The 12,258-nt window shown below is 39.6% G+C and overlaps 1 protein-coding gene across 1 annotated transcript in view; it reads left to right on the forward strand.

Moving 5' to 3' along the window:
- Positions 1–10,969, forward strand: part of LOC108798954 (ephrin-A2-like) — a 226,710-nt gene extending 215,741 nt beyond the window's left edge. Inside the window, exons 3-4 of the mRNA XM_018570763.1 lie at positions 4,740–5,032; positions 10,818–10,969. Of these exons, the coding sequence (XP_018426265.1) occupies positions 4,740–5,032; positions 10,818–10,969 (445 nt within the window). The remainder of the gene's footprint in view (positions 1–4,739; positions 5,033–10,817) is intronic.
- The last annotated feature ends 1,289 nt before the right edge of the window (positions 10,970–12,258 follow it).

A 12,258-nucleotide genomic window follows, 5' to 3' on the forward strand; every position in this document is an offset into this window, starting at 1 on the left:
GTGGTTGATGGAGTACAGAGATAAGTAAGAGGGGAAGGTTTGTCCTGTCTTTTGGGGACAGGTGAGCTGAGGCTTGTAATACAGAGACAGGTAAGGGGTATTGCTTTAGCTTTTAGGGGACAGGTAAGATGAATGGCGGAGTACCTAGACAGATAAGGGGAGGGGTTTCCATATGATGGGGGTGAAATGCAATGAAAGGCATGGAGTAGGGGTAAGGGATAATGGTGGTGGTCTCTCACTCACATCACACTAATGTCCAGGTATAGACGGGTTCAAGTGTGGCGATGGGGAAGAAGTCGGCATAATGGTGTGGGGGTCCAGGTATTGGGAGGTAGGATTTTTGGTGGGGGTCTCGCTCACATGTTGAGTCCACTGACGTCCAGGTCACAGCTGCACATGTAGTACAACTGGTCTGAGTCACCTTTGGATACAACAACAGTACGAAGCCAGGAACCTGAAACAACCTGGCAGTGCTCCCTGATTGGCAGGACCAGCATGTGTTCTTCCAGGATTCCTTCTGTAACACTGACGCCATCCACAGCATTACCTGACAGCTGAAACTACACCTGTGCGAGCCCCCCTTGTCACATGGCATTGGGTGGTTGGCAGCTTCCTTACACTTGCGCAAGGAGAGTGGGTGCCATATGTTGTGGTTGACCCAGAAAAGAAGCCGAAGCCAGGTGCAGAAATGAGCATTCCAGCAACCAGCCAGTAGCAGGCCCGAATCTGCAGGACGCCTGGAGTTTGTTAAAATCCCTGGACAGTCCTACAGGATCTGAAGCTGTTGAGAGATATGCAGTCACCACAGTGTTTTTTAAGTTGCTGTTGCAACCCAGTGGCCAGTAATTGTCCAGCCTTGATCTAAACCAATGGCACCAAGGTATTTCCTGTAATGTGTTGTTCAAGGAATACATAGTCTGTGTCAGAGAGAGACATGGGAAATCAATAAATGAGTGATAGATGAGTAATTGCCCTGCAGAACCAAGGTCACCCTACCTATTCACCTGACCCTTATGAGTAGTTGGTTTCACCATAGATACACTTCAGTGATAGTAAACAGACTTCATAGTGAGGAAAAAGAATGCTGTTTGCAGTTATGTGTATGGGGGGGGGCTATTATTTTATATGTGCACGGGTAGTATTTTTGTATGTGCACGGGTAGTATTTTTGTATGTGCATGGGGGGAAGTGTATTATTTTATATGTGCAGGGGTAGTATTTTGTGTGTGTGTGTGTGTGACAGGTAACAACAGCTGCATATAAATGCCTGCACACCACATGTAACTTTGGGAATCCTTGGCAAATAGTAGTTAGATAGTTCATTTTTAGCATCTGTGGATGACTGAAAAGCCTTGAACAGAAAATTATGTTATGAAAAATCTAACGTTCTGATAGGGTTTAAACTGGATTTATCTGATTTCTATCAAATACAAAAATGTTAGATTTAAATAGAATGCTTCACATCACCCTGGAGAGCAGATAGGATTGTATTAAGCTTTTACTTTTAAAAGACAATATTGTACCGGTATACATTTGCAAAGATATTATGCATGTTTGATTAATCTGCTCCTATTTTTACCTAATGCTGTTGCACCTGTTTTGCACCTGACTGCGAATACACAAGTTCAGTGAGTATTTCTGAGAATTGCTTATGAAAACAGCTTTAGCTATATGAGGAAACATTGACAGCAAACTGCCTTGAAACAAGCAGCAAAGATTTATAGACATTTCCCACGTAAACTTGCAAATGAGCAGCAGCTTGCTCTATTTGTACTTGTATGTTAGATAACATGATTAAAGGAATACTGTGCCTTTTTTTCCATTCCTGATTTACTTATCGTAATTCACAATCTGCATTTCCTGGCAGCTGAAGATCTCATGAATAAACGTAATAACATATGCAGTTTTATGACCAGTTTAAAATCTGCATGCCAAGCTGTCTGACCTGGCAAATCACATACAGTATGTGGATTTTCTATTGTATTACATATCATACACGGTTAGACACCGTTCTGCAAACAGTGTTACCATTTTAAAGGATAACAAAATCCAAGCATTTTTGTAGAGGTAGAGCTACTGTGACCTTACAATTAATGTTTCCTGTATGCCTCTAATGTGTGCTGCCTATAGGTGCCCATACACTGCACGTTTCTCGTACGAGAATCGCGTGAAATCCTGCGATCGTACGAGAATCGTGCAGTGTATGGAAGGCGTGCGACCGTTTCTAATGTATGGCCGCACGACTTTTGTATTTCGAGCATGTTGGAAAACCAGCCGAGAAGCGTACGATTTTCGGCTGGTTTTTAACATGATCGAGAGATGACTGCCGAACGGGCCGGGACCAGGACAAGGTGACTATTAAATCTCCCCAGCAGGGAGATTCAAACATCAGTATTGTAAATAAAAACCAGAGGGAAAAAACTTCAGACTGTATTTTGCTAAACCACAACCCACAAAATGCTTTGACGGCCCCATTGAATACAATGTCACATTGGCATGACTTTTCATCACTGTTTGGTGGAAATGGGACAAGTAAAGTTGCCCATACACTGCACGATTCTCGTACGAGAATCGCGGGAAATCCTGCGATTGTACGAGAATCGTGCAGTGTGAATGAAGACGTGCGACCGTTTCTACTGTATGGTCGCACGTCTTTTGTCTAAGGAGCATGCTAGAAAACCAGCCGAAAATCGTACAATTTTCGGCTGGTTTGAATGATGCTCGGGAGACAAATGCCGAACGGTCATCGGAAGCCCGCCCCTCAAGATGGGCAGATCGTACGTTTTTTTAATTACTTTACAACCATCGCAAGACTAAGGTCTTGCGATGGTTGTAAAGTGTATGGCCACCTTTAGACTGTTATCCTCAGCTGGAGGAAGCTGATTGGGGAATTGTAACCTTCAGGGTAAAAGCATTTACAATCAGAAAGGAACAGCTGGTGTATATAGAGGAAATGCAAGGTCTGCTTAGAATGCTTACTCCCTGAAAAAGCAGGTCAGGGACAGCAATAAAAATAAAAAAGGAAAGGAAAAATGGGAATCATAATTACCTTATGCATCATCTTCCTCTGGGCCTAGTCATGCAATTGTGGGAAATTTGAGGAGCCTAAATCCTGTGAAAATGTGTTCCTGCAGAGCAGCTTCTCACCAGATTTAGGATTCTGAGCTTTCCTAGGAACCTGTGGTGAGGCCCAGTGATGTCACCGGCACCTACAGGAAGCAGCTAGAAGCTGAGGTGTAAGGTAAATATTTTTTTCAATATTTTAAGACTAGAGATGGGAAGGGCTGGAAAAAAAATGGAAAAACTCAAGCCGGTTTTGTTTTTTTCCGGAAAAATTGAAATAAAAAAAAGGAATGTGTAATATGTTGTTTTACAATGATAAATATTATATCTTTGACAGGGTATTCAAACTTTATAACATGAAGACCTTAATGAAATATTTCTGAAACTTTATGTAAAGTCTAAAATTGTTGCACATTCTCTGGCATTTATGCCACTAAGGGCACTGCAAAGGAAAGGCTCCAGTTTAATTAGCGTGTGGGCTCTATCTTGTACCTCTTACAGTTGGGTGATTGTTGGTATGATAGTAGATGATAGTTTCTGTCCTCTCAGGCCTTCATTGACAGACAAGAGGGTACATTTGTCTGACAAATTAGTTTATCTTTATAACCTTTAAATGATTCCTAATAATGTTCTCCACCATCACAGTATAATGTTTACCTATAGTCTGGTCAGTAAATTGTTTTTTTTCTTCCTCTCAGTAAAATGGTGAGACCAACATCTAGAGTTTGGAAACATTTCCACTGTGCAACATCTGCTGAGAGCAAAGCTGCAATTTGCAATTATAAAATAAAATTTTACTGTACTTTTATTTCAAGCATAATACTTTTATATATACTGCGTTTCACGTTCCTAGTGTAACAAAATTACTTTCAATTTGTAAAAATACTCAACACAGAATTTTTTTTCCGAAAATTTCCATTTTTTTCGGTGGAAAAACGTTTTTATTTCTTTATGGCTTCAAAGTTTCCGGAAATTTTACATCTCTATGGTAAAATCTCTATTTAAGACTTTATTGCCTTTACTGAGGGCTTCATGTATAAAACTTGCCAGGAGCATGTTTTTCACACAGCAGTAGTGCCCCTAGATGACACTGACAAGTATAGGAATCTATTTTAGTAGCCCAACGGCTGTTGAAATGGCTATAAGCCGGGCTGAAGTTTTACACATGATGCCCTGAGTGTTGTGTATTCGGGGAAATACATGTGCATTTTGTTTCAAGAACAATTCAACTTGAAGTTTACAATCTCCTTTTTACCATAAATCCTTTTTACTGTGCCTAAAATGATAAATAACCTTACTACTATATTTAAGTTCTAAAATTAAATATTTTGCATTAATTGGGAGACCATCTGAATATTTTACAGTGTGCACTACTGCTAGAAAATCATTTGTAAAAGACGCATAATCCTTTGGTCAATGATACAAAATTGAATCCAGATGATTTTTTTTTAATTCATAGCAAGTGTTTATTTCCTTTGTTCCTTTTTATTCAGCTGTATTCTTTTTGTTTCTGAAATGCATAAGTTTCCATTACTATAAAGGGAATTGGATATTTTCTAACAGAAAAGATGTTTCTAATCTATTAGCTTTTGTCTGACCATGAAAATCCTGTCTACAGAGAAATGACTACGAAAGAGAAAGCAAACAATATCTGACTTGTCTTATTCTTTTCCTTAGGTTCCATCATGGTGACTACACTGTGGATGTGAGCATCAATGATTACCTGGATATTTACTGCCCCCATTATGAAATTCCTCTCCCAGCAGACAGGATGGAGCGTTACATACTCTATATGGTCAATTATGATGGCCACGCCTCCTGCGACCATCGGCAAAAGGGGTTCAAACGATGGGAATGCAATCGTCCAGATTCCCCTAATGGACCACTGAAGTTTTCTGAAAAATTCCAGCTGTTTACGCCATTCTCTCTGGGGTTTGAGTTTCGTCCTGGACATGAATATTACTATATTTGTAAGTATCAATGGGACAAATAAGCAGGCCTACATGTTTATGACATCTGTGTATTTGTTTCTTTATTATATACAGATGCTTTGCATATAACAGCTCCCTCTTTGGGCAGGATAAAACAAATACCCAGTGTTATGTTTTAGGATCATATAAAACAATTTATATTATTTGGTGAGTCACAAGGCTTCCATGCAAATTTAATCTACTGATTTTGAAAAATGTTCTATATTTATTATTCTCCTAATTCTTAATTCTTAATTCTTATTTATATTTTACATTATACGCAGTAAACTACTATAGTGCTAAAAGGCCTAATTACATGGTGGGCTTGCTATTAATCATAAAAAATCTGAAAAATTATGTACATGCTAAGAAAATGTTTATGCATTCTTGTACAGTAATTACAAATGAACTCCCACAACAATTTTGGCTCCACCTCTAACCATAGCAGTTATTCTCAGTAATGACAAAAACACTAAATACATTCAGGAAAAGAATAACAAATTTAAGATTCAGTATTGGGGCTTCATTCCCGTAAGTTATCTAAGTAATTAGACTTCAGATTCAGTGGTCAAGTAAATGTGTGCTAAAATCTCTAAGAACCACCTTCCTTATCTTTTATAGTCAAAATCAGACCTCCAGTGCAGTGATCTCCCATTTTACCCCACCCGACCTTGCACTTTGCGGGGCATTTGGATAGATTAAGGAATAATTTGAAAAACCTGACAGTTTTTTTTCTTTGGCTGTTTTCTTTACTTCCTGTCCCAGAGATACAACAGAAAGTAAATGAAGGGGAAATAATTTACAGTTTTAACCAGAACAAATGTCACTTTCTACCTGTTCTGGTGACAGGTGTATTTTTTTGATTTGTAATTCCTTTTTCCTGGTGACAAAGGCCAGCCAAAATAGTGGGAGTGAATTACAGGGAGCAATTACGTAAATATGACAAACGTTTTACACCTTCCACATTCTATCCAAAACTAAAATAAAGTATAAATATATTTTAAACATTTGTGCCGCTGCCCGCAGTCTTATGGCTAATTTTACTCTAGGGTTAGTGGGGGGAAAAGTGGTAAATTTCTTCTATAGCTTATAAATGGGCATATGATGGTCAGATGGCTTGATTTGTATTTAAAAAAAAAAATTATGCTGTTCGCCTTCATACATTCCACAATAATAATCAAATCTAAGAATGTTTAAAATACAAATAAAAGACAAAAACTATTACCTAAGTCCTCTCCTTCCAGTTGCCCATTGTAGACAGTTTCAAGGGATTTCAATTTTCCTAATTAAATTATAGTCTCAGAAGTCCTCCCCTCCTGTACATGAATGTCATAACCACCCACTAGCAAAGTCATGTATTGTGCCATATACATTAATATCATATTCTAAAAGCATATTCAAGTGATGTTAGAACTCCTGGAGGCAGGACTAAAAAATGCATATGCTTTCTTAATGTGTCTCTTTTTGCACTATTTGCAATATAGCAAATGTTAGGGTTGGAGTTTTGCAGTGATACTGCAAAGTGTTGATGGTGATGCAAAACTAGTGCATATATATGTTAAATTCTTTAGTAGTGGAACAAGGATCTAATTGTTCTCTACACAGTAACACAAAGTGTGAAATGCAACGAGTAGGTTAAAAAAAAATATATAGGTTATTCTAAAGAGAAATGTAGCTAAATGAATTAGCCATTTGCTCTATTTCACATATACTTTGACTGAAGCAGTGGATATCAGCCATTTAGTTTGTTCACAGAAGCCCTCCTGAATATTTTGCTTACTCTGTCATACTGTTCTGATTATTTCAGCAGCACATCACACATAAGTCATAAGCAATGCATCAAAAATGCCCCACATGTCTAAATAATGAGCAACTTAGTCAATCTTTGTTTCAAAGTGATATTTCAAGCATAAGATAACTATGTAGAAAATTCTGTATATAAGGGTCAGTAATTCAGGCCAGTGTTTTGGGCTATTGCACATGTATATCCTGTGCTGTTCTACTAGTGCTACAACTTGATGATACCTTAAAAGAGCACCCTTAGCACAAAGAAAATACAGTAATTGATAAGCAACAGTCTAATTTTAATATAAGAAGGGATTCAGTAGTTGCATTTTCTCTTGGTAAGTGACATGTAGAGTTGTTGCAGAAAATCTACTGCAATTCACACAGGGCTATTCACAAAAGGGCGAAGAGTTGGGAGAAGGCAGGAGAAGTGAGCAATCTAGGACAACATAGCTGAACTGGAAAGTAAGCTGAATTGGAGAATTTCTCCAAATCAGTTGTTTTGGCCTAGATTGTTTACTTCTGCTTTCTCCAAACTCTTCACCCTTTTGTGAATAGTCCTGATAATGTTTCAGTAATTTCCAGTGAATTAAGTTATTTCAGATAAACTATCAACCAGGCATATGTAATTAGCAAAATGTGCCTCACTTTTACTTTGGTAATACGTTACAGGCCAATTACGTTTTTTGGGCTTCCCTTAGGCGTGTCATCTTGTTGGCCTGGGCTCACAGTACAACGCACTGACGTTATAACAAGAGCATCATTCTCTGCAGCATTGAGGAGCTGCCTACTGCCACCACTGGAGTAGATGTGGAAAGACCTTGGGTTGTCATGTGAACTCAGGAAAAATATATCTGAATAGCACCTTCCCTGTGCTTACATTTTCTATATAAATACATTGATTGGCAGCAATGCTATTGATCCCATTCACATTTTAGTCTACCAAAATGCAAAAGGCTAGTTTGTAAAACAAACGTTTCTATCTGTGTTCGGGAACTTATACTTTTATAGTCTTGATATTTTCAGGGAAATTATAAATTGCAAAAAGTCATGTGTGGCATACACATCAACACCACAACCAATACAATCTAACTTCTATTTCTGGTACTATATAAATCGATTATGTGAAAAACCAGGAGCCATTTCTATTTTCATATACTTAAAGTGACATTAAAGGATAATTTTTTTTCCCTCCCCCCAATGTTAATGTCAGCACTTACCTTAAATGATGTCTCTTAATCCGATCTTCCTCTTCTTTCCTGATGTTTTCATCTGTCCCTCCAGCGGTGCGGCGGCTCTCCGATCCAGTGCTGACTCCTCTCTGCTTGCAGGCACTTCTGATCCAGCGGTGTCTGCATGCGGGTGCACGCGTCCATACACTTACCTTGCATCTCTGCTCGTCTCCCGGCCGAGAATCCGAACTGCGCATGCGCCCGCCCCAAGATGCTTTGCGGCCGCCTGAGCAGTTTCGTTTTCTCAGACGGGAGCGCGCAGCCAAGCTAAGTGTAAACCGCTGTTAAATCGTTTTTGTTTTTTTTAAACTTTTTGCCTATATCTACTGCTTGATAGCAGTAGATATAGGCACAAAAAACTGGAATCTTTAGAACCCCTTTAAGCTAATGTCTGTGTACAGTAAGTAACTATGAACAGAGTTAAGTATAAATGGGTACTCATAATCCTGCCTTAGCATCATTTTTTCTTACTACTTCCTTGAAGTATCCCTTGCTCTTTATTTTTTCCTGAGCTAAAATGGAGCATAGCAAAAGGAAGAAGGACTTTAAGATGACACTAACTATCTCTAACTATCTTTTATCAGCCTTCAGACATAAGTAGAGCAACAATTTCTAGTGCTGTGTTCCACAACCTGTATTAAGGACCACTTTACCCATTGCTGTCTATGTAATCTGAGCATTAGTAGACCCACTGAACAGGAGATGGAAGAGTTATACATAACAGAGACCTCTGCAGCTCACATTAAACAAACAAAAAAGACAAATAGACATCACCCGATATATATTTTTCCTTTAAAAACTGTATGCAATTTGGGGTCAGCCATCATATTAAGAAACCAAAAGGATTGCACAGGTGGCAGGAAGTGGTGGGCTACACCACGACCATGCAGACTCTGGATTTAATTTTAATACAACACTCCAGAGTGTATGACTCTCTAAAGCTACTTCACATAAAGGCACGAGGATGCGCCTGCTATCCAACCCTACCAGCTGTGGCTTCATCAGGAAGCCAAAGGTACACATTAGTTTTATATTCATGAAAGGGATTAAAAAAAATATCTTCCATTTATTGAAGGACACAGTGGCGATCTTGATGACATGAACTGTTGTATATGCCTCCTGGAGCAGGACACTAGGCACAAAAAACAAAAGCAAAGCCTAGGGGTGGCCCCTGCTGGTGGTCAAACCCTGTATCTGCTAGAGGCTGCTCAGATTTTTGCTGAGCATCAAGGAGTACCTAGGCACCCTGCTGTCAATTTTGATTCCTTTCTTTTTGGCAGGGTATTTTTTTTCCTTTTCTCTAGGGCTGGTAATGATTAAAATTTTTGTGTTCGATTAATCGAAATTTTTTTAATCGATTAATTGATTAATTTTGATTAATTATAATGCACATACAGATCCAACAACATTGGCCTATACACATAAAGCACAGCAATGAAGTAATAAAATTAACTAGGATCACACTAATCCAGCACGTTATTAATCTCACATGGGGCAACTCAGAATAATAACGTGCTGGATTGTGTGATCCTAGTTCATTGTATGACTTCATTGCTGTGCTGTATGTGTATAGGCCAATGCTTTGGCTGGCGCTCGTGCAGAGAGTTTAAAAAAAAAATTAATCGATCAAAAACATTTTAATCAATCAAAAAGATTAACGATTAATCGAGAAATGAATTGTTAATTTGCACAGCCCTACTTTTCTCTTAGTTATCATGATCTCCAGTCAACTGCTGGCTGGGTGACAGGCAGGACATTATAGATCTTTGCAGTCTCTCTAGCTCAACCATTGAGTGCATGCTGATCCCTTCTGTGTTCAGGATCGGCTGCCACAGCCCTATCCTGACATCTAGGGCAACCTGTAAGATATCTCAAGGGCAGCACATATGATCGATTGATCGCTTGATCTATCACAGGGTTCTCCAAGGCAGAAAGCGTTCAGATAGCCTGTCATGGGAGAACATACCTCCTATGCTTCATGACTGCAATGGTAAGTGTATACCTTTCCCCCTTTTTCCTCTGAGTCAGTGACTGGAGTAGTTTGTTGTCTGGTAAGTCCATCTGGGGTATTCCTCCCATCTGCGGATGAACAGGGGTCTCCTGTTTATGCTGAGCTAGCTGACGGATGATTCATGATCTTGTATACGTATGTGATGCGTCATTGGACGCGGTTGCTATTTGCTATCTTCTTTTACATAAGTGTCAGGCTGCAGACCAGACCTCTAAGAAAGCCCTGACGAATCTTCCTTTTAAAGTTGATCACCTATTTGGTAGAAAACTGGATAATATCATCAAAAATCTCATGTGAGGCCAGAGCACCTTCCTGCCTCGACTTAAGAAATGTAAGAAACCTCGCTGCAAACAGGGTCCTTCCTTTTCTGCTCAAAAATTGCTTTTTTCCTCCTTAGGGTGCCTCGGACAAAAGTTCCAAGTCTTCTTCGCTAATGGATCATCCTTGGCAGAATAAATAATCCCACAGAGAAATCTACCTCTGCATAAAGGTTTGCACCCACTTGTCCAACCCACTTCGCTTTGTTTGTTTCAGTTCCCTGAATTTTTCATGTCTCGGACAAATGGGTCTGCAAACTGATTGTTTTTGGCTACAAAATAGAATTTCATTCCTATCCACCTTACAGGTTAATTCTCCGTCTGTCTCCACTGCGTCTTCTCGTGCTACTTGTGGCTATTGATGTTATTTCAACATGTAGTGAACATTCCAGTTCTGTCTTCTAACAGGTTCAGAGGTTTCTATTTTAACCTATTCACAGGGACCAAGAAGGATGGAGTTCCACCAATTCTGGACCTGAAGACACTCAATGCCTTTGTCAGGGTCCGAAAATTCAAAATGTCTATCTATTTGGTGGTGGTATCTCTACACCAGGGGGATTTTCTGGCATCCATCAACATCACAGATGCGTAATCGCATGCCCTAATTTACCCATTCCATCATCTTTTTCTGCTTATTGCATTAGGGAACAAACTTCTTGAATTTGTGGCGTTCCCATTCAGCCTCGCCTCAGCCCCCCAGTTTTTTTCCATGTGCTAGCCTTAATGAGAAAGACTGGGCTCTTCATTGTGAGTTATCTGGACAACCTCTTTTTATGACTGGATTCTTGTTTTATCCTTGAAGCCAATCTGGAGATCACCCTCCTCTCCTTGGAGGAGTACAGCTAGATCACACAGTTGTCGCTGACTCCACCTCTTCATCTAGAGTCTAATTCTGGATATAGGTGTTTCTTCCACTGAAAAAACTCAAGGCCTCCCTGATGTGGTGGCTCTGCTACTGCTGCTGTTCGCTTGGAATTGGTTTCTATCTCTTAACAAAATTGTGATAACAATGCCAACGTAAGTGGGGTTGACAGGACATATGTCGGCTTAGGTCCACAGAGGAACAGGTACTGATAAATATTCTGGAACTGCTCACAATCAAAACTGTGTCTCTTGCACTGGACTAATATTCTACAGGGTCACACTGTGTGGGTTTAGTCACACAATGCTATGGCTATGGCAAATGTAAATCATCAGGGAGGAATGTTGCTCAGTGAACCATATTTAAGCTCTATCTGTGGTCTACATTCTAGGAGTAGACATCTGGTAAACAGACTACCTAATTTGACAAAGTCTAGATTAAGGGTAGTAGTCTCTACATCTGTATGTATGTCTTCAGATTTGCAGATGTCCTGCAAAGCAGCCACTTGGTGATGAATCAACACTTTTTCAAATAATGATGTTGCTGCTTTTGGTTGCAAAGTCTTACTGGCAGCTGTGTAGTTTTTCTTGCCTGAAGGGAGTTTGTTGTGTTTGTTTTTCCCACCCCTTGGTAAAAAAAAACTGTATATATGCTCTAAGGACTCATTTGTCATTTTGAAACAGGACCCATCAGTTACTTTCATATTAAACATTAGCAGAGTTGGGAGGCGCATGCGCGGGCTTCGCTAAGATGGCCGCTTAGCGCGAGTGCTCTGCACCTCGGCGGCACGATTGTCCGCGTGTCCGAAACTTTTGGGGAGGGGTTTTTAACTTAATCTTCCGGGCCGTGGGCATAAGAGTCCTAAGAGACCCTAGGCTGGCCTTGCTTAATGACACTATCCCTGAAACTCCTAAACACTCTAGAAGATTGATAAATTTCATATTCCTGGCAGCAGCCACATTGTTTTTGTGTTGTTTTTTGTGTCGTCGTTTTTGCTTCTTGTTTTTGTTTTTATTATG

The sequence above is a fragment of the Nanorana parkeri genome, unplaced genomic scaffold (assembly GCF_000935625.1).
Source record: "Nanorana parkeri isolate BGI_ZX_2015 unplaced genomic scaffold, ASM93562v1 scaffold1593, whole genome shotgun sequence".
Lineage (NCBI taxonomy): Eukaryota > Metazoa > Chordata > Amphibia > Anura > Dicroglossidae > Nanorana > Nanorana parkeri.